The sequence below is a fragment of the Lepisma saccharinum genome, chromosome 1, assembly GCF_977018435.1.
Source record: "Lepisma saccharinum chromosome 1, izLepSacc3.1, whole genome shotgun sequence".
In the NCBI taxonomy this organism is placed as follows: Eukaryota; Metazoa; Arthropoda; class Insecta; order Zygentoma; family Lepismatidae; genus Lepisma; species Lepisma saccharinum.
Genome location: NC_139229.1, coordinates 69,609,689 through 69,635,950, shown reverse-complemented (window position 1 = coordinate 69,635,950; position 26,262 = coordinate 69,609,689). Strand labels below are relative to the sequence as shown.

General features: G+C 40.1%; 1 protein-coding gene across 5 annotated transcripts in view; it reads right to left on the bottom strand.

Annotated features, from left to right (window-relative positions):
* Positions 1–26,262, bottom strand: part of LOC145996275 (SLIT-ROBO Rho GTPase-activating protein 1-like) — a 248,310-nt gene that overhangs the window by 25,551 nt on the left and 196,497 nt on the right. For all 5 annotated transcript variants that reach the window (XM_083132707.1, XM_083132722.1, XM_083132714.1 and 2 more), the window contains exons 3-7: positions 12,167–12,332; positions 7,397–7,618; positions 5,375–5,503; positions 2,333–2,554; positions 99–380 (exon numbers count right to left, since the gene is read on the bottom strand). In XM_083132707.1, coding sequence (XP_082988833.1) covers positions 99–380; positions 2,333–2,554; positions 5,375–5,503; positions 7,397–7,618; positions 12,167–12,332 — 1,021 coding nt within the window. The remainder of the gene's footprint in view (positions 1–98; positions 381–2,332; positions 2,555–5,374; positions 5,504–7,396; positions 7,619–12,166; positions 12,333–26,262) is intronic.

Sequence of the window (26,262 nt, the reverse complement as noted above, 5' to 3'; positions counted from 1 at the left end):
TATTATTATGAGAAAAGTACACATGTAGATCATCACAAAATTGCAATGAGAACAAAATTATTTTAAAATAAATGGAAATTAAGGAAAACAAAACTTACTGTGAGGTAGAATTCTTCAGTTTCCTGACGATCAGCTCTGAGTTTCAGTGACAAAGTTTCGGGAGGTTTCGGTGCAGGTGTGACCCGCTCCTCGCTTCCAAAGTAACTACTGCAGTCATAGTCTTTTGTGCTCAGCATGTCAAGGAGGGTCTTTTCGGCTGTTTCCAGAGTTTTCCACACTTCCTCAGACTCTGTGCGAAGGGTTGTAATGCGTTGCTGAAGCTGGGACAAGCGAGATTCTAGTTCATCTTGAAGGTTTTTCTGAAGTTCGGAATCAGGGCTCTGAAAAAAAAATGTTGCCCTATTTATTTATTTATTTGTACTGATAATTTCAAATCCAATTATGAAAGCAATGCTATGAATCTACTTGATTAGTGAAACATTTGTAAGGACTAATTTTATCAATGTTATTTACTCTTAATATGTGTCATTATACGTGGAGGAATCAAAAAGTAATGCCTCCTCGTATATTTTTTTATAATGTGTAGCGCATTGTTGATGTGTTATTACTATGTGATATATTAGACCTTCACTAACACTTGTGTATATGTTTCACATTGACTGAAGGAAGCCATGGATTTGAGGCATAAACAAAGAGCTGTGATTGAGTTCTTGGCAAAAGAGGGTTGCCCTCCTGTAGAAATTCATAGGAGGTTAACAAATGTCTATGGGAACACTGTAGTAGACGTGAGCAATGTCAGATGTTGGGTGAACAGGTTCAACGAAGGATATTGCAAATAAACCGCGCAGCGGACGTCAATCAACATTACTGACGGAGGACAAGAAACGCCAGGCAGATTAATTGTTTCGTCAGGATCAGCGCATCACAATCGAGGAGTTGGCAGCCATACTTAACCTGTCTTATGGGTCTCATCAGGCCTTAGTCTGTGACTTAGGATACTACAAAGTGTGTGCTAAGTGGGTTCCCAAAGAACTGACCACAGACATGTGCACTAGGTGTGAGGAAGTGTCGCAGGAGCTCCTGGCCGCATTTGAAGCACATCAGAATGACTTTTTCAAAGATTGGGTCACTGGAGATGAAACATGGGCATATATGTATGACCCAGAGAGTCAAGTGCAATCGATGCAATGGAGCCATAGTGGTTCTCCATGGCCCAAAAATTAAAGTCTGCAAGATCAACACAGAAAGTGATGACATGGTGCAGACAACAAACTCCAGAGTTTTGCAACATGGATTTGACACTTGGGTTCAACGTTGGCATAGATGCATTGAACTGAACGGTGATTATGTGGAACAGTAGGCATATGTAGAAGAGGCTTCAGGCTTCACTATGATGTATAGTTTATCTTGATTGATGCATTATTAAAGATCTGGGATGGCAGGAGGCATTACTTTTTGATACCCCGTAGTATCATGAAATTCTACAATATTCTTTATCATCCAATACTGGTAGTATTTATTGTCCCACATGTAACTTCTATATTCTTTCTCATGTAGTCTTGTATCTCTCCCACCAGCATTATAATTAATAATTATAATCAACTAAAAGATAAAATACACTGGGTGTTCAAAAATTATTGATCGATTTTATAAGACTATATATCTACCAATAATGAACAGAAATACATGATACTAGCCCCATTTGAAAGAGGAATATTTGAAGTTGCACACAGACCTTAAATGCATTCAATGTGTGCTCCACGTATGGCATGACAAATGTTCAGGTGGTACTCTAATTCTTGCCAAACCTTGTGAAGCATGTCTTGTGTGAAGTTTCCGATGGCATACTGATGTGGCTCAAAGTTCCAGCAGTGTCTGTGGAAGTGGAGGTACGTAAACATCGACTTTGATGAAGAAATAGCACAATATCGACATCAGAAACTTCACACAAGACATGCACGAGAAGGTCTGGTGAGAATGGAAGTACCGTCTGGACATCTGTTGTACCACATGTTGGGTGCAGATCAAATGCATTTAATGTCTGTGTGAAACTAATTTCTGTTAAATATTGGTGAAAATACAGTTTTACAAAATTGACCAATAATTTATAAACACAGTAATAGTAATAGTAATCTTAGTGGGCACAATTAATATAAATTCTTATAACTAGGCTTTAAAACAAAAAAAATTAAAAAAGATATGCGGTTAGTGGTGGATCAAAGCAGTAACTTTATTTGCAATAATAATACCAAAAAGAAACTGAAGTACAACTCACAACCAATAATAATAATATAGATAACATAATACCACAAAGAAAAGTAAGGCTACGTACATCATCACCTCGCTGGCCCTGAAATTCGAACTTCTTGGGAATCATAAATGCTGTGTGGTTATTTTCTAGGAACCTTTGCTTATCAAGTCTTGAGTCCAAGCCTCCTATGCACTGCTTCATCTGATCAAGCCCTGCCTGCAACGAGTTCTGCCTTCCTTCCTCCCCAGACACATGCATCATAAGAGCACGGGACATGCAGCTGTGGAAACCAAAATCCATACACTGAAAGAAAATGCAAGTAAATATAGTATGTTAACAACTTTACCACTCGAAAATTTGACAATTTTGCAATGAAGCAACAAAGAATGATTACCATTCACTACACATTACCTACACTATCTGTTATTCAGGCTCTGTCCGAAAAGATATAAAGTACAGACTTGAAGTATGGTCTCGATGGAAGTGACGTCACCTAGTTTAGTTCGAATGCGTCAAGTTCACAAGGTATAGAGACCACAGTGCAGGCTTGGTCACGAGACAACTGGATTCATTGTTCATTTGTTGGAAATCGCGGAGGTAGAAACCCAGCAACTTGTTTGTTGCAGCTCTCCTAATGTGTAGAAATGTATGTATAAGAACATTTGCAAATGCTATGTGATTTCTGGTGAAAAACAAGTTTTTCAAACGTGGAAAACCAATGTGTCCTCTGTTGTATCTACTGATCGTACTTGGCGCTTCAATCAAAGTGCAGTTCGAAAGATTTTCACTTCCAGTCCTAGACTTTAAGACTGCACTGCGAGACCATTCTCGAAGTATGCTCACTTCAAGTACGGTCTTGCCCCTTTTGGACACGGCCTCACTAACACTCATCAATCTCAACTCATACACATTCTCACATTCTCTCTCTCTCTTTCCCTCACTTTTCTTTCTCTCTGGCTCCCTCACATTTCTCTCTCTCTATCTGGCTCCCCCTCTCTCTTTGGCTCCCCCCTCTCTCTCTCTCTGGCTCCCTCTCTCTCTTGCTCCCTCAGTTTTCTCTCTCTCTCTCTCTCTCTCTCTCTCTCTCTCTCTCTCTTGCTCCCTCAGTTTTCTCTCTCTCTCTCTCTCTCTCTCTCTCTCCCTCACTTTTCTCTCTCTCTTGCTCCCTCACTTCTCTCTCTCTCCCTTGCTCCCTCACTTTTTCTCTCTCTCTCTCTCTCTCTTGCTCCCTCACTTTTCTCTCTCTCTCTCTCTTTTGCTCCCTCAGTTTTCTCTCTTGCTCCCTCACTTTTCTCTCTCTCTCTTGCTCCCTCACTTTTTTTTCTCTCTCTCTCTCTCTCTCTTGCTCCCTCACTTTTCTCTCTCTCCCTCTGGCTCCCTCACTTTTCTCTCTCCCTCTGGCTCCCTCACTTTTCTCTCTCCCTCTGGCTCCCTCACTTTTCTCTCTCTCTGGCTCCCTCACTTTTCTCTCTCTCTCTTTGGCTCCCTCACCTCTCTCTCTCTCTCTCTGGCTCCCTCACTCTCTCTCTCTCTCTCTCTGGCTCCCTCACCTCCCTCTCTCTCTCTCTCTCTCAATTGATTTAATTAGGATATTTTACATCACTTTTGGCTCATTACGATGAGGAGGAGTGACAAAATTAATGAAGGAACATCCATGCCCAGGCTGGGATTCCTAGTACCCATACAGTTATACATACATTCACTCACTCACTCACTTATTCACACTCTTGACAGATTGCTTGATTGAATTAGGTTATGTTATTTTATGTTGCTTTTCTGGGATTTGAACCTGAGCCCCCTGATGTAGTACTCTCGCTCACACACACACACACACACACACACACACACACCTCCCACACTCTCATGAAAACAGAATGGTTGATAATTTTGTAGACTGGCTGAATTTTCATCGAATGGCAAAATGCACAAAAAGACAAGACAAATAATAAATCGAATGATCATATTGGCACACATGAATATTATATTCAGTCCTTCCCAGCTGGAATTTTCTTTTGGTTCCAATTGGATTGAATTGGTTTCAATCGGAATCTCAACTGAAACCAATTGGAAAATCAAGACAATTTCCAATTGGTGAATTGTATCCAATTGTAAGTTTGTATATATTGGAGAATCAATATGAAATAAATTCATCTATTGACTCAAAGCATAGGTAGTTTAATTCTTGACACCACATTTCCTGTGATTTAGAAGTTCATTGGAAAAACGGCACACTTGGAACTGAAATTCTTCTGAATTCTAATGCATACTACTGAAGTCAGATTTTTCTTAATAAATACTTAGAAGAACTCATTCTTAAGAACCAACTCAACCTTAACGCAGCTAGTAGTTGGAATAAATGTTCATATTAATTCTTGATTTTTTGCAATATGGAATTTCCAATGGTTATTCTTATGTGTATGTAATGCAATTGGAAAAATTAGCAATCTTTTGATCAACTAAGTCAATCTCGACAGTGTTTTGTTTGTTTGTCACTTTTTCAAGTGTTGTGGGTCAGATTCTTTGTTTAGCCTAATTTGTTGCTGTTTTCGCATGTATAAAGGAAGAACAACATGACAATTTATGACTGAAGCAGCATGTTTTTCGAATTTTCTATAAGTGTGTTAAACACAATGAAGCTACAGAGTTAAAAACATGTTTATATAAGTTTGAAAATTTTTTGTATGTAAAAGTTTTTATAAGTTACAAATTCCACATGTTTTACCAGAGATTTATTTTAGTTGTTTTATATGATTTCTCCATTGCATTTTCATATATATATATATATATATATATAGATAGATAGATAGATAAGAATTTTTCATAAGCAATATATTGAAAACAATAAAATACTTGCCAATAGAAACCATCATTATAATTGACCAATCGGTTTTGATAGTGTCTAAAAACTCATATTGGCTATCGGAACCAATTGGAAAAATTTCCAGCTGGGTTAGGCAAGTTAATAATAACAAAAAAAAAAATTGTAATAAATTAACTGTTTCCTCGTAAAATCTGAATTCCATTTTTTTTTATTTGTTCATGAAAGAGTTTCTTAAAAAGTTATTTCTTTCTGCAGCAATATGAATACCTTTCACCGAATTTATACTAACATCGAGTACTTACATCAATGAGATCAGAAAGGTCATCCACAAAGTACTTGTGAATTGTTGTGTTTGCTGCCTCCATGCACAGCTCATACTCGTTCCTTGCCTTCAGAGCTTTGAGCTTTGCATCATTGTATTTATTTTTGCGCTGAAACAAATAGAAAATTATAAATAAATTTTATACTAAATAAAACATCACATACTGAACACTGATACTGATTTTTGAAAATTCTGACAGTTCAAAATTGTTCACAATATGGTGAATTGTACTTGCACAATATTACCATGCAAGTATTTCACTGTTTACAGGACTCAATTTAGCAGTTTTGCTTTCAGATATTCAAGAATTACATTCGACTATTAAAATAACTGTAATTTCATCTCAAAATCATTTTTTTTTTGGCGCAAAATAATGTAATCTTTGAATTTGTCGTTATTATTAGGAAATGGTTTAAAGACTTAATTTTACTGATACATCAGTATGCTTATATCACCTGATAAGCTGCTGACGTCCATGGCAGAGTGGTTAGCACAGGCACGCTACTATGCCAGGGCCCTGGGTTTGAATCTTTGTAAGAGTCCCTTCATCAATTTATAATAATACCGAGGTTCAGCGTATGCTGTTCTCCACCTAACCCTTGTCACAATACAGTCTATAGTCGACACACATTTTCTACAAAAAGTACATACAGTATATACAAATAAGAAAAAGAAAAGATGCATAATAAAAATAAATAAATCAAAAAAGACAAAAGAAAAACTTATGGACAATTGGAAATCAAATTAGAACTAAACATACAATTACGGGTTATAAGAATACATATAAAGTTATTAAAAACACACCTACACACACACACACACACAGGGTGGGAAATAACCTTTTGCTAGGGGTCCACAGTAAAAAGTAACAACAATTAAGAAATTATGGTAATACCAAATGTTTACTATGACAATTTTGGTTACAAAAACAAAATTAAAAGTTAGTATGTCTGCCGTTTGCTTCTCTCACAGCACGAAGACGATCAGGGTAGGAGCTCAGAAGATTCGCAAAAAGTCCGTATTCCATTCCATGTCACGGAGAACTTGTTCCAGATGTGCAAGGAGTGTTGGCCGGGAATAGCGGTCCGGTCCGCGTTCCCCTATCATCAAGGACTCAACTGCGTCCTTCAGAATAGCCCCAAAGTGCTCCGCTGCATTCAGGTCCGGTGATGCACCCGGCCATTCAGAACTGCTGAAGAAGTCAATGCCACTTCGCCGAAGAAGGACTTGGTTTTAGCATTTGCCTTGAAGCAAGGTGCTTTGTCGTGAACTTACTTTTAATTTTGTTTTTGTAACCACAATTGTCGTAGTAAACATTTGGTATTACCATAATTTCTTAATTGTTGTTACTTTTTCCTGCAGACCCCTAGCAAAAGGTTATTTCCCACCCTGTACACGTAAATGTTTAATGGTACAAGCAAAGAAATATTTTTCATGAAGTAATATCAAGTTCAGTAAGGGTTTTGACAATGGGTCCATTGTGAGATATATTTTATTCATGTGTGCTTCTGGATTCAAACTGTTTACGTAGAAGAAAGTATATTTAACAGCATGCGGTATTGATTGGTTAGTTACTGTTGTGGGCAATTTATTCCAGTTTGAAACTGCATTTACCGAGAATGATGATTTGAAGGATGCAGTATACTGCAATGACATGTAAAAAGTTTTGTTATGCCCTCGTGTGGAGCGTTGAGTGTATTTGAGTGACTGTTTTAATTTAATTTCATCATATTATCACTCATCCTCATTGCCACGATTAGCCAATTAGTGGCAGAAAAGCGACACGAAATAGCAAAATTCCAATCAATCAAAATTCAAATAAAATCAAAAGTCAAATCAAATGATTGAGTACAAATTAATATGTCCAATCCCTAATTATAATAAAATTATGAAATAAGCAATAACAATTTTCTTCATGTAAGAAAATTACTTCTTTGATGCATATAAGAGCAAAGACAGTTAATATATTACACTAATCACTCATTCGAGTACTCATAGCTACCTTCTGGACCTCCTTCTCGATGAGACGGTACTTTTTTGAGCGATCAAGCTTTTCCTTTGGAAGACTCTGCTCCAACTTCAGACGTTGGTTCTCAGCCAGACGGAGCTTGGTCTCTGCTTGCCGGCATTCACCCTGGTAGTTGTGGTACGTCTTCATGGTGGTATGCAACTCGTGGAGAACTCTGAGTATTTCTTCGTGAGTTTCGTAGCCAATTTCTCGACACTAGAATGTAAGAAAGGCAGAATGATCATTCAGGGAAATGCAATATGACCATATCAACAGACTTTTTCCAGAAAACTGCATGGATACTCTAAACCATCACAATTAGATAAACTTGGAATTTCTCATGGGGTAGTTAGAAGAATCTTCATGTCAACTAAACTAGTCACAGTCTAGATGTTAGTAATACAGTAGTTTTGTTGCACAGTATGTCTATTTTCTATCAGAAATATACGCAATAGCTAAGAAGAACTCCCCTGACTGTTTTAGTTGAAATTCCAAACAGTTTAATTTTTCAGAATTTAAAATATACCACATTTCTTAGAATCTAAGGTGTGCTTTTTTTTTGGGGGGGGGGTGTTTGAAATTTAGCAAGAGCATTAACCATTCAGTTACGTGGGAGTCATCTGATCTAATAACATTCATGTAACAGAGTCCATACTTTTAGCTTGCTGTATTTTAATGTGTTTAATGTGGTAAAATGTTAATAATAGTTTTCTCCCAAGTACAGGGAGTTTTGCTTAGAAGTATAATGAAAAAAAAATCATTACATTAAAACAACTACTTTGAATACCACTATGAAGAGTAACTGAAAAAGTTTCAAAGACAATGCACTGTGGCAGGTTCAAGCTGTTGCCTATTTTTGGGGAAGCAGGAAAAGGTTTTATAAGCTCTTGCTTTGACTCATCTCACCAAACAGGTCGTTAGGTGCCAGGGCTTGCCCAGAGTTGATAGTTTCCTGGAGATGAGGCTTGCTCGAAAAAGGTTTTATAAGCAGGGAGAAGGCATCAGTCGCCATGTGGACACCACAACAGGTGATTTGTGTTTTAGCACTTGCAGAATTGAAATCTGTACATGGACTTGTTACATGAATACACTGTACCTCAACTTCCAGAAGCAACAAATTCCAGCAAAATGAAGCCCCATGCTATTTTGCCAAGAAAGTCTGATGTTTCTTAGATGACTACTTCAATGCAAGATGGATTCAGAGAGGATCTCGGTTGGCCACCACAGTCACCAGACCTTACTGTGCTCCAATTTTTCTTGTGTGGTTTTGTTAAGGACAAAGTTTATGTTACAAAAGTTTGAGGTCCGCCAGACTTACGCGAAATAATTTGTGCTGCCCTCGACAATGTGACACAACAAATGCTAGAGAATATATGGCTTGAGGTAGAATACCATTTAGACATTTGTTGTGCCACCAATGGTGCACATGTTGAAGGGAACTAGGCATGTAACAAAACTTTGCAAGTTTATGTATGTATGTAAGAAGTTTTGAAAATAAACCATGGTACGTAAAGACAATATAACCAAAATAACAAATCCAAAATTCTTGACTTTTTCTTGACCTTTCTTTTATTTTTACTTACCATTTATTTAATCGCCCTCTACTTAGGTATAGTTAGAAATTAAGGAAATGGATATTTATATTCATTTTTTTTTTTATGAAAACCCCTACCACAAGGCCAGTTAATATGACAAACTGAACTGTACTTTAAAAACAGATTTAGACTTGCTATTATTAATGCATGTAAAAATTAAAGCTTCAGACTTCCTCCTGGATGGCGAATGGCCACATTACTTTATTTAACATTTTTACAAAACTTCACGTACAAGAATGTAATTCTTAAGAAACAAAGTGAACAAATCTTAACAACAACTCAATACAATTTTAGATTTCTAAATATTCAATTTTATCCAATCCCAGTGTAGGTATTAACAATGTAACTTCAATATACTGTTAAAAAAAAAAAAAAAATCTTGACCACAAGCATAATGTCTTGACTTTCTTGACCTACCCATTGATTTCTTGACATTCCTGACTGGTAGACACCATGTATAATAATTTATTTTATTATAGTCCTAAGTGGAACATCTGGGTATTTCACCTTATGGGGACCTATTTTTGTGGTTCTTTGATTCTTTCCTGCGAGTATTGGAATATGGAACCTCCACTGCAATTACTAAGTTTGTTTGAAGGCAATGACACCCTACACACACTGTATTTTAAACTTGCACCACCCTCTAGCAATCCTATTACTTTGAAGGCAGCCGTCAAGGCACTGGGTGTGGCTAACATCAACAGATGACACACCTCATTACATGACAGCAATTTTGCCAATTAACCTAATGCATGCTTCCGTATATTAGTCATGTTCTTCCTTATCATTCATTTGGACGAAAAACTTTCTATGGCTGGCAGACTTCTGTTGACACAAATGCTAAGTAAACTGTATATTGCATTTTAGCACCGTTCCAATGTTACTCATCTAGAACGTGTTCACGCTAGAAAACTTCCTTTTTTTTCCACGCATGCACGTTACAAGTAAAAGCTCTTATAAACTTTTTTAAATTTCATAGTTGAACTTAGTCATTATTAGAAAAATTACTCACATACTCTTTATGAAAATATTGCCGAATATCAATCAAGTTTCAACAGACAATTTACTGATTAATCACCAAAATAGTATCATCCTCAGTAAGTAGCTAACAAATATAAAATGAACAATGACATTAATCATTTATCATTGTATATGACTAGCAGTGTTTGGAAGTAAGTAGATAATTGTAAAAGTATGCAGCTGTAAAATTTAACAGATTTACTTTTTTGTTACAGAATATAACCCTCTGCCCACAAAGTGAGTTGGTATCATTGTATGACGTCTTGCCTCATTTTGATTGGCTAGCATGCTCAGAGTCATGAGGAAGAATCAAGCCTGCTCAGTCGGAAGGCATCCGTTAAGGGGGAAAGAGTGGAGTGACTCTTACTGTACACGTGAATGGTGAGTGTGGCTATCCGATGGGGGATGTAAGTAGATTGGGGTTCCTTTTAATTCTTTAGAGATATATTTATTAATTTGTTCAATATTAGGTTCGTTATTTTCAATTGATAATTAGATTATTATTAGTTTCAGTATCCAGGAACTTAATCTATAATTCTCGGTCGTATGGCCGCGGGCACTACTCATGTATTGTCCCCCAATTATTAATAAACTAAGTTGTAGGATATACATTTATTTGAATTTGATATAAAAAGAAAGAGGAATATTAACTAGTTGTCTATTAGATTTCTATATTCTGGCATTGTTAAAAATAAAATTGGAAAGATCTAAGTTCTGGTTTGAATTCGTAAAAATAATTTCCTAGAAGAATGGACTGGGACAACAGCTTACTTTCACTGGCACTCTGTATACGGTAGACCCTGCTTTAAGCAGTTGAGATTGAGCATGACTACAATGAGATTGGCCCCTTTTTTACAGCTTAGTTGCAAGAAGTAACATTATCAACAATTAATTTTACAATTTCTTTTCAACACCTAAATTATTAACTTGAAAATTTGTAACATCGGGCCCGACCCTGTGGCCGAGTGGTTAGCACATTGCGCTGTGACGCCAAGGGTCCCGGGTTCGAATCCCGGTCGGGCTTGGTTGTTTGTGAATGTCCATTCATCAATTTCATCATTTCATCACTCATCCCCATCTTCGCAAATTAGCCAAGAGGCACAAAACGCGAAGTAAAATAAACTAAATCAATCAATCAATCAATTGTAACATCGGGAAGCGCTAAATTTGGCAACTGTTTGCTTCCAACCATGTGTCTTCTCTGGATGCTAAGGTGAAACATTTCTCATGGGATCGCCTAAGGTAAGGAAGCTTTGCTTCACTGCATGTCAAATTTGAACATCCACACTTTTATTGTAAATCATTTCTAATTGCGACGGATACTTCTCTGTTTTAGGTGGATTGCTACATTCAGTTGGAACCTGATAATCATGCGAGGATTGATTGATTGATTGAGTTTGTGTTTTAAGTCCACTTTATGCACAGTAAAGCTAACTGGGACTGGACTTACAGTTTAAAGTGGGATCCAAACCACTTTGTGCCTCCACAGGGTATCGAACCTGGGACCTCTTGATTACAAGGCAACAACACTACCACTGCACCATTGGGGAGGCCCGTGATAATCATGCTAGGAAAAAGCCATTGTGGAGAAAATGGATCTTGAAATTAAAGTGAAAGAAACCGGTGCAAGTGGAAGTGATGGCACCACATACAAAGTATCGTGGCTGGCATAGGAACGATTTTTCAAATTAAAGTAACTCTAGCAAAGCTGTTTCATTTTATATTTTTTGTAATAATATAAATATAAGAAGACTGTACCAGAAACATAAATGAATTGAAAAATATATTATTAATTGTGTGAATTTTTTGCAAGAAAATTTCAAGCAGAATGTAACTGTAACTTGGTTACTTTCTAAAATTAGTAATTTTAACTCTGTTACTTTTGAAAATTAACTTTGCGAACACTGATGACTAAAAACAATAAGCTACACATTCAGAAATGTTTATATTAAATTGTTAGCTGTAACATGCATGAGAAAAATGGCAAAAATACAGAAAAAAATTGGAGACTACTTAGGTTACAGAAAAATGTACTGAGAAAAAATGTGGATATACGAGTATCATTACTGGCAATATACCTGGATTGAAAAAAAAAAACATTAAATTGTCACAAGTAATATTATGGTAGTACTGTAATTCGGACACTCACCCGTCTGTATATTCTCTGCACATCTTCCATTACTTGTGACAGTCTATTTACTAGATGTGTGGAATACACTTCACTAAGTGCTGCATGATCCCTACTAAGATTCCGGGTCTGTTGTATCAACTGCTGCCAGCACGAATAACTTGTAAAAAGAGGCCATTGTTCCCTTCTGTAATAGACATAAAAAAAAGATAAAAGTTAAGATGTATATTTAATCGAAAATTCCTCATCTTTCGAATAACTGCTATGATACTCCAAATTCGGAAAAAAATGCATCAGCTTAGAATTACTTTTAGAACATTCGAGTGAATCTTGGCGTGGTTTGAAAAAGAAAATTGGCTTACATGCCACGGAACTATTCTTACAAAATCAATTGTGATGTAAGAGGAAAAATAATGTAATCTAATCACAATGCAAAACAAATTCCTCAACCAAAATGTGTTTCAGATCAATTTTGCAGATAAACTAATAAGAGACTAGACTTACAGCAGGGGTTCTCAACCTTTGTGAGGCAGAGGCCCGGTATAATCTTATTTTCAAAGTCAATGCCCCATCCTAACAATTTTACTCATAAATGCAGTTGTTTTTTTAAAAACTTTATACGTTAATATACAGCTCTGAAATTAAAAATTAACAATAAATGATGACAATCATAAAGAGTAATATTTCGATTCTGTATACGTCTAGGAGTGATGATATATTGTCCACTGAGAATGTAGATGTTTTATGTCCAATTTTTCATTTTTTCAGGAGAGCCCTTTAAAGTTTGACATGATAAATTTATTGGACCTTTGTCACGATTGTGCTGAAAGTTTGTGCCATTGCATTGCCATTGCACTGTGAACAACAAAAATAAGAACCGAAGACCACTACCATTGTTAAGCATCTTCCACAAGTGACTGAGGTTAGAATACAAGTGGTTTATTCGGATGGCGCTTGTAGTTGGTTGAGGAAATTGTCATAGGTTTCATTGGTTGAAGTTTACATTCTCGTGGCTGTTTCCAAATTCTGCACATGGACCAAAAAACTCAATATATCAATATTGGTTGTATGCAGACGATTGCGAGATGAAACAATTACATCCTAAATAGACCATAGCCAGAATATCTCGATTTGTTTACAGTTTGGAGATATACGAGGGATGATATATAATGAGTTTCAATTACTTGTTACTGGGTCAAATGAATCTTGTAGTTTTCTGAAGTCAACTATTAAATTAATACCGAAGTGCGAATTAATCGAAATATTTAAACTATAAAACAAAATTCTGTTAACGAAAATTGCTGCGCGAACTAAAATGGCAAATTTCAGAACTTATCGGGGCCAGTGTAATTGATAAGAGGGCCCGGTGGTTGAGATTTGAGAAACACTGAGGTACTGTTTCTCACGTGAGATCCAAACGACAATGTGGAATATGTCCTCGCCGGGAATCGAACCCGGGATCCATTGACTACACGGTGGAAGTATTGGCCACTATGCTATCAGCATCTTTACTAGCCACATACTTCAGTGAGTTGCGTATCTGATGCACTATACACATCTGCACTGGTAAGGTTTGCAAATCCATTTTAAAATTAAAATTAATATTACCAAAAAATGTGAATTTTTCGTGAACGTCAGTGTTTGAAATGTATATAAACAAACATCCCCACAGTTAGTGGTTTTACGTTACTAACCATTCGGATTCGTTGAAAAACAGTTTTCAAAATAAGGTAATTTGCATTGCAAACAAGCCTCATGAATGACTTGGGCCGTCCGACTTGGTCCAGTGCACGCGAAGCGGAATGATGCCAGACGTGAACAAATCCCTGTCCGGTGGTGTTGCCAACCTGAGCTATGTTCCCCTAATTTTTTCAATTAATGCATATTCCTCCGTAAAAGTACACATTTTGTGAAGAGAAAAACAATGAATATTCAAAGAAACAAGTAGAATAATTAATATAAGCAAAGGAAACTAAAACTGTACTGAAGTATGCAAAAATAAGCAGATATAATCAAGGGTCTAATTAATAATACGCCATTGTACAGTACATTATATTAACAAATAAGGGCGTCGTCAGAGAAGGACGAACTGGTCAGTGGACCCCCAACCCTGGAAATCAGAATAGCTCATTTCAAGTTAGAAAAAAAAGGAAAATAGTTTATTATTTCGACATGGTTGGTTTGATTTTGGTTCGTATCTCGCTTGAAACTAACTGTAGGTCCAGTCCCGATTAGTCTACACGAGCATTTGCTATTTGTTTTTCCTACATTTCACCTTTCCCAACTTTTTGAAACAATATGAGAAACTTTGTTGTAATTTGTAAATGATTGTTTTCGGATAGATATGAATTAATGTGATCGAACTTGATTTGGTTTATTGTACTTAGCATTTGTACCACTTTTGGCTAATCGCGACGATGTACGAGTTAATATGATGAAAGAATACTCACAAAGCACACCCATGCACAGGCCGGGATTCGAACCCGGTACTCCTAGCGTAGTAGCGTGCTGCGATACGGCTAATGTGATAGAAAAAAGCAACTCCCCCCCAAAAAAATCTTTTAAATTATTACAGTGTAATTTTTGCTATGTAAACATATACGCACATGTAGACGCTGATAAAGTATAGATCATCAGATTTTCAAGTTTGAAAAATATACTAGTAAGACGCACTGCACCATAAAATAAAACATTAATCATGACGATCGGATGATAATGAAACAAAATACCATTTTATTTAATAATAAAAAAATAGAATCTATATCGTAATCCAAGCGATATTCTGATCGCCATAGTGGAATTTCGGTTCAGTTAGTTGGCAACACTGCTGCCCGTTAACTGTGAAGCGCAGACCTTCCATTCCGTTGACTGCATCCTCGCTTTCCCGCCCTCGCACGCAGCGAGTGGTGCCCGTGACATTGGAATACCAGATGCACTATCGATCCCCCAAAGCTTCCGCCGGTGGAGGCACGCGGCGCTGGGAAGGATGCTATCGATAACCGCCGAATAAATTTTACACGGCGTTTCTTCACTGGCCGAGAAGAGCAGAAGGAAATAAGTGCTCGCGAATGATTAGGCTCTAGATAGCTGTGTAAGGCGTGCTTTGAATTTAATAAATAAAATAAAAACACTCGAAATAACCTAGAGAAAAGGAAGAGGCGAAAGAAAAAACGCATAACAAAAGCTACAGGTGAAAAGTGGGATATACAGTATTATTATGAATGGTCGGAAGTAGCGAGCTACAAGATTTGTAGCTGTAGCGGCGATACATTTTGAAAATTGGAGCTGTAGCGAAGCTACAAAATTCTTGTAGTTGTAGCGAAAATTTCTCTACAGCTACATTTCATCTCAGCATTTTCAGGTAAATTTTGAATGTAGCAACAGCGTCAAAAAAAATAATCGACATTAACGCTTACTTTTGCAGGAGGTTCATAAAGACAATCTATTACTTAGAAAATCTGGTTATCCATCATGTTCACGGCATGAAAGAGTCAGCGAGATATATTTTTCGTTCAAAATACTGCCTTCATATCAGTAATCTCGAGAAAAATTGTTGATATGTAAACATAAATAATTCTACCAAAATTTATGTGTGTATAGTTGTAATCATTAATCTTTGCAACACCCTATTGCAATACTCAGCTATCAAATTTGAATTGATATGCCACTTACATAGGTAAGTTATTCTCAAACACTATAGTAAGAATACGTAAATGAAGTAACACTGCTATCAACATTATCGAATGACAGGAATCATGATAATAAATAATATATTTTCCAGTAAGTACAACTATCATACTAGGGGCTCCTTCTGAATATCGACATGGTTGTTTTAAGTTTCTTCTTGTGCAGAAGTAGCGAGTAGCGAACAGGAGTAGCGTAGCTGTAACGAAGCTACATGTAAAATGTAGCGTTCTGATCACTGGTTATGAAAACTGAGAATTAAGCTGATATCTTAACAACACTCGTTTACGGGGATATTTTGCTTAGATTTTGACTACTGGCCAGAGTTCGTCTCTGCTCTCAAGTTTCGGATTTGTCTTCTACGCACAGTAATCGTGTATGCATACCTTGTGACTTCTGCTAAACTCTCACGCTTTTTTTTTCCTCCTTGTATATCCTGTCACACTTAAGAGTAGAATGGCCACGAAATTATACCACTGTCGCATTGTTTCCCGTACAATCACACGGAAGAAATGGCACCTTCTTACCCATAATTTACTCGAATAAATCTCGAGGAAATGCGACAGTAGTTGGTGGTTTCAGTTTACGTTCTTAGTTAGTATGTTATGTTTACAGCGCTTTTCAAATTGCTAATGACACGTTCGAAAGGAACGCATTTCAAAGTGAAACTATGGTGTAAAAAGCCTTCACTTGTACGGTTAGCAGAACTTGGTTGGAATTCCGAAACATGAAACCTTGAGAGACAATGGTACCAAGGGTATTTATTTATAATTCCGTCAGTACAGCAGAAGTAATAAACTGAAAATATCAGTACGCCAACTATTCTCCATCCAGTGTAAGAACGAAGTTGAGGTAAACAAAACCACATGACAGATCTGAGAAAATAGTTCCTTTCACGTGTGTTAGTTCTTGTTTTGCCCATGAATATATTGGTCGTAGCTGTACACTCGTCTTAGTATTCGAGCAGCTTGTTTCTTTAAACAGGGTATTGGTAAAAGATACAATTTAACAGTGGCGTGCCCAAGCGGGGAGTTGGTGGGTCATAACCCCCTCTCCCCTGGCGCAGGAAAATATGGCAAATTGAGGGTTGACTACTAATAAAAAGTACATGTGACCCCCACCCCTCTTTCGAAAATCTTGGGCACGCCCCTGCAATTCAACGTACATCCTTTCCTGTAATATAATATTCATTCTTATTAACAAACTTGAAAAGTTTCTAACCGTGTGTCCAAATTGTATAAAATAAGCCATATTATAATGCCAAATTCGTAAAACAAGGCCCGCAGCTATTAAAAGACAAAAACTCTGGCGCTGTTGAATTTTCAACCCTCATCGAGCGAAGGGAAGATGGATGATGCAATCAATTGTTTGTCACGTAATCCTGGTATTAGTCATGCATATCCAAGCATTATCCCGAGGGCAAACTCGTAACAGGGTTCTTTACGAACCCTCGTGTTTACAGCTCCTCGAGGGAGGGTACTTATGAGCTTACAGTAGGTTTGACAACATGTGGTGTCCCCGATCATTGTTTGTTCGGTTCTGCAAGAAGCGTTCGGCACCTTGGGACACGATGTCAGCCGATCGATGTTGTTTTCCAGCCGCCAGTTCAAAATGCGTTCCCGGTAACGTAATGCCAGTGCACTTTTGCTCAACCCCCTACTTTCGTGGTCGGTTGACGTAGCGTCATACGTAACCACTCAGTTACAGAGACTGGCACTGATTATACCCTGTTGCACAAAGTATATAAAATTTGAAATTTTAGACGGCAATTGCCCCCTGCAGGTACCCTTGGCTATCAATGTTATGACCCACTGTGGTTGCACCACTGCAGGTCTTGCCTTAATTATTTAACTGAACTGGAATTGACTTATTTCCTCTGCGAGGTTCAGCTGTTGCTAGTCAACCACACAACCTCAGGCATATTTTCAAACTCCCCTGACATTTGCACTCGTAGGTCATGTTCCTCATTTGTTCAGGTTTGCAAGGCCAGTGAGAACTCTGTTCTACCACACACGGCAGCGGCATGTATGACTTCAAATAACATAATCAACAGTAAACGACTCAACGTTATTCATTAGGGATGTGCGGGATCCCGAAAAGTCAGGACCGGGATCGGGAAAAAAATTCCCGTCCCGATCCCGACTTCGGGAAATGACTTCCAGACTTTTAGGGATCCCGAGCAGTCGGGAAATATCGAATGGTCACTTTAAAAAGTCGTTAATTCTCGACTTTTTATGCATTGTAAGTTTCTGGAACTTATCGGAAATTGTAAGTTTTTATTCTAGAAATGCAAAAACAATCACTTAAAGTGAAAATAACGTGTAGAATTCGAGATTTACAGAGCTTCGGGAAATTTCGAACATTTCCCGTTTAAAAATTTTCCGACTTGGTCGGGAAATTGCAAATTTTTTCGTCCCGAATGTCGGGATTTAAAAAAAATTCCCGTCCCGACCCAAAAAATTCTGTCCCGCACACCCCTATTATTGATTAAGGCAAGAATTTACAATACCGGACCGTTCTGTAATTTCTATGCTACGTCTTATACTCACGAAATAATTAGTCGTGATGATTTATCTCAAGTTAACATGTTGGGGTGAGGTGAAAAAATTGTTCATTAACGTGTAGAAGTTGTAAAATAAGCTTTTCAATTCTCGCAATCATTCTCCGTATACAAGTATGGTAGCCATATTTGTTGATATGAACAATTGACGATGTTCGCAATTAGTTACGCTGTCTACAGCATTGCCACACTGTTGATTTCATACTTGGAGAGCATGGATGGTGTAAGAATGGCGGAAGAGAACAGTAAAAATGTTGTTAATGTTGTACAGATTGTTAGGTGGAGTGTGCAGGAGGATGGCCGTGGGCTAATTAATAAACTTATGGATTTCGGTATATTGCCCAAAGAAGGTGCTTACATGTGACAGCGACAATCACGATGTAGAAGAACATGTGGAGTGTGGACTGATTTAATTACAGGTAAGTTTGGCAACAGTGCATCGATCGTAAAATTGCAGGATACGAAAATGGCGTCTTCGATGATGAACGTTTGCCGTTTAAGTGCTACGAAAATAAGATTTCTTTATCGGTTCGTAATCACAATTAGCGCAAAACCATACACGGATAGCCCCACTGACCATTCTCGGTAAGGTTAGGTTAAGTTAGGTTAGGTTAGACAAGGCAAACATAGTTAAAATTTGGGGTCGAAAAACCATGCACGGGTAGGCCCACAAACCATTGACCTATAGCCCCACGAACTATTCAGGTAAGGTAAGGTAAGGTTAGGTTAGGTTAGATTAGGATAGGATAGGCAAACATAGTTAAAATTTGGGTGTACCGTACCCTCATGCTGACTTCTGTTTGCGTTTATCAGTACGCGTGTTTTTTATACTGTGTTATTGAGTTTTAGTGCTAGTGCTTTATTGTGTGTTACTTGTTATTCATTCATTACTTATTCCGCTAAACAATTATAGTCTTGAACAAAGAGTTTTTATGTACGATAATTACGTGAAAATGAATTCTTGCAGAAAAGTGGTCAGGCAATTACGAGAGACAGGATCTCTTGAACCTAAGAAACGTGTTGTATTGCTGTTGAAGGAGGTTATTTTCAACATCTCGTATAACACAGGAGGTTAGTGATCATCATTATTATTACTTTTAAATATCATTTTACGCTTTCGGTTTGCTTTATGCGCCGGGATACTGTCTTCCATTTCTGTCAACTGAGGATAAAGTAGCGATGTCTAATCCAAGATTAGATGTCAGAAATAAGATGCCAGAAATATTTGTATTTGGGAGGACACCTTTTGCAGCATCCTTGCGACAAGGTACGTGCTTATTTCAATTGTAATTGTAACTGTAATTGTGAAAAGTGGAAACATTACAAAACAAGCTGTTTCTGTTACGGACTTCTGTTGCATGAAGGGGCCGCTCAGCGGCCGACGGTCTGACGGTAAACGACTGAAATAACCTCCAAAATGCGCAAAACTGGAATAAGATAAAAAAGTGGTATTTAGCCATTTAATCTTCTTAACTTAAACAGAATGTTATTTGGGGGATGGCAGATATTTCCTCGAACCTTGAGGATAGCTGGGGAATACTTCTAATGATATAAATGAGAAACAGGTGGAGCAATGCTTTACGTAAGTTTTTCTGTTGGAAATGCTTCCCCGAAGACAGTGGAAATTGTAATTGTCACCTTGTATTCAGAGGGCCCCAGGTGCGATACCCGGCGGAGGGTACATGGTGGTTCGTATCAGTCTCGATCAGCTGATCTGTGCATAAAGTGGACTCAAAACAAATACTAGGAAAGACGCCTAGTTGGGAGGATGGGATTCTCCTGCTTCTCCATTCCCCACTCTGCTCATCACTCTTCCTCATTCTCACAATTAGCCAAAAGTGGCAGAAAACGGCCATAGATAAGAAAAATAACTAAATAAACAATGCATCCTCATTGCCTTGATTACAAAAAATTACAGAAAAGGGGCGCATAAATTTGATGTGATACACTGTAGATTCACTATCTCACCAGCAATGAGTGTCTTAGTGTTCACATACTAACATACAGGAGCTATTTTGAAGTTGCAAAATGTTAGTTTAATTAAATATTCATTATTAAGTACAAAGTTAGGAAAAATACAAAAAATTGAAAAGTGTATTAACAAAGGAAATTGTCATTTCTGCAGGAAAGTCAATAACTTGTACGTTCTTTTTACAATATGTTAAAATATATTGAGGAAACTGATGTGTAAATCCGAGTGTTCTAAACATATTGTAATTTTAAAATTTGCGAACAAACATTATGACCAAAATAATTGTAATTCCAGAAACATTATCGTTCTTGTAATGTGACAGTCAGATTTACCGTCATTATTATTATTATCATTATTATTCATGTATGTAGCGGTAAAAAGACGTGTTGATTCAAAGTGTTGAGTGTTTTAATTTGTAAGATTACATATTTGATTTTTGCCAAGCCGACGGGAGGAACGAGACGTTCGCGTGTGTTAAGGGCGAGCACTTGAAGGGTCACGCTATGCGTCTAAAGCTTAGGAAATTCGACCGTAATGACAAACATTTAAATATCTCGGTTTCCAACGGTCAGATTCATGTGAAACTTATACCAGCGCAGCGGCATGTGTGCAAGGACGGATGTGTGGAGTTTCGTCACGATCAAGCGACAATTACGGACGCCAGATCAAATCGGTTCTAATTGATCAGTTTGTGGACAGCGATTGCAACTGAGCTATGGGAGACAGCGAGGCGGAAGCTTAATCCACACAAGTAAACTTCGGACACGGTCCGTCCTAGTTTGGAGACAATAGAGCGTGGTGGAATAACCTCTTCGGAAGCGTCACTCCAACGTGCGCCTAGCGTCCTTTTTTCAAAATCCAAATAAAACGAAGGACATGGTTTTTCGATACACAGTCTTACCGCGATCCTTGTAGCGAGAGCAGCTCCGAGCTACCTCTCCATATACAGTTTTGCCGCGATTCTTGGAACGAGAGCACTTTCGTGCTACCTTTCGTGTACAGTGGACTTTGTTGTGTTGTGCGAACACCAGTGTGTGTGATAGGCAGTAAGTCTACACGAGTGCGCCTACCTCAACCGCTGGGGGAAGTTGAAGCGAAACCGTGTTTCCGTGATTACCTTACGCCATTTATAATTTTTGAGAAACGAGGAACACCGGAAACTATGGCGGGCTAGAGGAAGAAGAGAGATGGGGGCGTTACGTCGATTCGCCCGAGGTCAGAAGAAGCTACGCCGATGATGCCTATCCGCCGCCATGGAGAGAGAGAGAACGTCGAACGCCGCCCTATTGATACGCCGACGATGCCTACCATCCGCCACGTTGACGCCCCGACGACGCCGACGACGCCTACCAACCGCGACAGAGAGACGTAGAGAGAGAGATGTTGACGCCCCGACGACGCCGACGACGCCCGCTCAGATGCGACGTCCGAACCGCGCCATACCACGGAGATCCACCGATCCCGAGAGGAAGAGGAGCCGGGGAACTAGGTGTTTGAACCCTTTTTGCATCTTCATCGTCACGACCAAGGAAACTTTTCGCGTGGATACTATGTGTTTTCAATCGCCCATAAAGACGCCAGGATGCACCCCGGAAGCTGAGAGATGGTAAAGTATTCATCTGTGTGAACCTTAACACGTGACGGCCCGATTGATTTAGAGAACGCCCTTGAAATTCGTCGACATTTTGAAAACGCCCACTCAACTCGAACTTCATACCAAACTCCCGTCGCGCTTGTCATTTGTAATCTATTCGTCTCAGGTCAATTTTTCTTATTCCTTGTGATATTTTTTTATGATCTTAAATTCATTGTCGTTTGTGCTCCTTTGTATTTGTTTAAAGTGCGTACTATTAGAGTAAAGCGCCGCCCGCTTAATTGCATATTCTACTTGAGGTTTGTTCATTTTTATGTGTCAGCGCTGTGTCGCTGCTAGCTATGTCCGGTCGCATATGTGATTATTTGTTAAAGTATTTGCCTGATAATGTGAATTGCTCGTCGCGGCGAAGTGTTTAAGTCCCGCCTGCTAGAGAGTATATGTTTGCGCCACTCAACGGAGGTTATTTGTTATGTTTGGAACCACGTGAGGTCTTGTAAAAGGAAAACGTCCGCCCACGTGAATGTAATTGCCGTTGAGACGCCTTTGTTTATACTGGTCAAGTAATGTATGGTCACCGCGCCGACTAGTTTCTTTTTTAAAAACAAAAGGTGAACTTAAGTAAGGGCTGGCTAGGATTTAAGTAGCACTGGAGCAAAATCACAAATGACCTGATTAGACAAAAAGTAAGATAAAATTAATTGAGAATGCAATAATTAGGGCTTGTCGTCATAAAACCTGTACATGTCATGTATAATTTCTTGTGTCGATGACCCCATGAGGATTGAATCTGAGAGAGAATGTGAGAGTGCAAGTGTGGGGACCTGTAATAATTCCATTTTTGTTGGTTATGAATAGAATATACCTTTTATTTTCATGTTAATTTTGGGCTATATCATTTTCGTATGCATGTCGCTACCCGTGATTTTCAGGTATGCAGCTAGCCGCTTCCCGGCTACAGGTAAAGAGGTGGTAATTTGAAAGTACATATGTCCTTGTTTTTATTCGATATGGCTTATTACTATGCACTGTTGGTCACCGGTTCCTACACACGAACTCAACCTGGACCGTAACGCTATTTCGCTTGCCCGAGGGAGATTTTGCCGCCTCTATCTAGGTAGTGGTAGCATTTGTTTTCCCGGGCAAGGGAGGGCGTAACATACATTTTTGGCGCCGCGAACACAGGGACCGGTATATTTTAAATCGAAAGCACCCTCAGTGCAGGTGCATATGTCGTTTTTGTAAGGGCTACGTCAGGCGTATTTTGGTGTCATGTAACTGTGTTTCATTGTGAGATTTTATTGTTTTATTTTGACGTGAGGTGGTAATTGAGACATTAGGCGTTTATTTTTGTTAAGGTAGTAGGGCAGCTACTTGAGGCGTTAGGTATTTTAAATTTTTTTTTGTTTGGCATATGGCATTAGGCGCTAAGTTGGGTTCTGGCAAAGGAGGAATCGACCGCCCTTATCTTTTTTCGTTTGTGAATTGTTTAAATATATATTGGTATATATTGTGAGCGCTCACGTTTACGCTTGTCAGCGAGCATTGAGAATCGACCGAGGGTTGAATATTTGATTTCATGAAATTGCGCAACCGCCGCATCGAGAACTTAAACATGAGTGACGTAAGGGTGATTTGCGATGTCTGCAGCGAGGAGTTCCCAGAAAGTGAAAACGTCGGCACAGCTAGCCTCGTTTGTTCCCGGTGCGATGTTCCGTTAAGTCCACGTGAAGAAACCAGTCTACCGAACAGCGGGGGGCAAGCCAAGGAGACCAGCGCGCAACAGGTTTCTCCGGGAGGTGCAGAACGGGTCGACGAAGCAGCTAGCCTCAGTGGTACCAGCTCCCAACAGATCATCGAGATGCTACTGCGGATGGAAGCCAAGATGGAGGCTACGCGAAGCGGAATCCAAGCCTCGCTAGAATCAAAGATAGAGGCCATCAGCACCCAGATGCGAGTGACGGAAGACCGCTACCAGGAGACCATCCGTACTTCCGGTGAGGCGATTACGCAGGAACTCGTCGCGCGGGTACAGGAATGCGAATCCCGGGTCGAAGCCAAGATCGCCGGAATCAACGTGCGGATCGAGCGGCAAGAAAACCAGATGGCAACACTGTCTCAGAGCGTGCGCGACCAGGAGGAAGGTATGCAGCAGATGGCCCTACAATGCGTGCAGCTGGAAGCGACATGTGACCGTGGCATAGACACCCTGGGACGACAAGTGAGAGAAATTTCAGTTCGAGCCGAAGGAAACTCCGAACGAATTGAGGACCTCGAGATGAAAGTGCGTCAACTGAGCATGACTAGCAGCGGCACTTCACAATCGTCGCGGGAGCCCAGATTGACGTCACCACCGGCAGCCGACGTCGCCACTTGTTCGAACGGGGAAAGCGACCAGCGAGCTCCAGGAACGCCCCGCCCCCTTCGAAGAGAAGACACTGCGTCACCACGGTTGAGTCCGCGCCGCGAGCAGAGGGACGAGGATTTACAACCGTCCGCCAGGAGGGCTCTGTTTCCGCCCGAATACCGGAAGCACTTCAAAAAATTTTCGGGTGCTGACAGAATTCTTCCTTCCACGTACCTCGAGGAATTTAATTCTACCGCCCGTGAGTTAGGTCTGACAGACGAGGATAGGCTTCTGATTCTGAAAGGTTTAATGCAGGACCGGGCCAAGAACTGGATGGACAGGAACGAGGGGAACTTCAATTCATATGAGGAGTTCAAGGAAGCGTTTCTCACTTATTTTCAACGTCCCCTGCAGGTAGAGAGGATGCTGATGCAGGTGCGAAACGAACGATACGACAGGGGCGGAGGACTCACGTATGCCCAGTACTTTTGGAAACGGTACAATGAGTTCAAGTCTCTGCAACCCCAAATGACTACGGCGGAGATAATAGCCGCTCTGGTGTACCATTTTCCACACGAAATTCGTCGTCACCTCAATGGAGCATGCGTGTTTGACGCCGACGCGATGTCCCTCACACTGGAAAACCTGTTTCAGTGCGAGGAGGAGAGGCAGAAAACCAGGGGTGAGAAGTTTAGCAAGCGGCGCCGACCGGAAGATGATTCGTCGCACCGGAATAAACACCCGCGCGTTCATCTAGTCCAGCAGGGATGGAGAGGACAGCACCACGCTCCAGGGGCTGAAAGGAACCGCCAGCTGCAAGATCCACCTTCACCGCGACGAAGACGCCCGTTCAGAGGCAGGAGACGGCGTGGAGGTCCGACTCGTGCGTCGCCAAGGAGAAACGACGGCTTTTTTCAAAACGGCCAAGTCCGGGATGGCTTTTATCAGCGCCACGCGGATAGCAGGTCGGTCAGCCCGGAGTCAGATCGGGGAGATGCAGGACGCCGTGGAGCGAGGACGCAACGGAGCCCAGCGAGAGAAGAGACCAGGCCGAATTCCAGACGCGGTTCGCCCAGGCCAGGACCGTCTGGATACCAGCATCCGGGAAACTAATAAAAGTCTCGCGTCAGGGCTCGGATGCGGGGCAGACTACACCTGATCCACCTTCGCTTGAGCCGAACCACCCGGATGTAACAAAGACCACGCCGATCAGGATTCGTGCCGCTTGGCTGGACGAGGAGATCCACGCCGACGAAGAAGCCGAGGAAAGTCACGAGGACCGCTGGCCTTCGAAATCGCCACATGTACAACTGCAAGTGGGCGATGAAATTGTGATGGGGCTCCTAGACACGGGAAGTGAGGCTAGCTTGTGCTCGGAGGCAACTTGGCGACGCGTGACAAAGGGAGTGCGCAGGCCACAACTTCGGCACGTACGAGACTTTAGACTCATCGATTTCTCGGGCAAAGCGAGAGAGAGGCCTCTCGGTCACACCATTCTGCAGGCAACGCTGGATGAACATCATGTTGAGGTTGAGGTTCTAGTGGTCCAGTCATTGTCCGTGGACCTGCTGCTAGGAATGGATTTCCTGAGCCAGTATGCGTCTGTGCTCAACATCGGTCGACACTTTGTAACCTTGAATAATCGCGACGAAGAGTTTAACGTCGAATTCTGGAGGTCATGCGCAGGAGAAGAGGGCGAGTTCCAGCCCGTCGTCGCTTTATGTTCGGAGGTCGACCGCGACAAAGGAGTACAGGAAAGATTGCACGCCGCAGTTGCTTCATGCGAGAATCTCTCGGCGAGTCAAAAGCAAGTTTTCGCCAATCTTTTGAGGGATAATGCCGTCGTTCTTGATGAAAGGCCAGGAAAGTGCCGGAAGTATACGCATGAAATCCGTGTCGAGGGAGAAAGTCCAGTTGTCAGTAAGCCTTACCCGATAGCGTTTACACATCGACCGGAAGT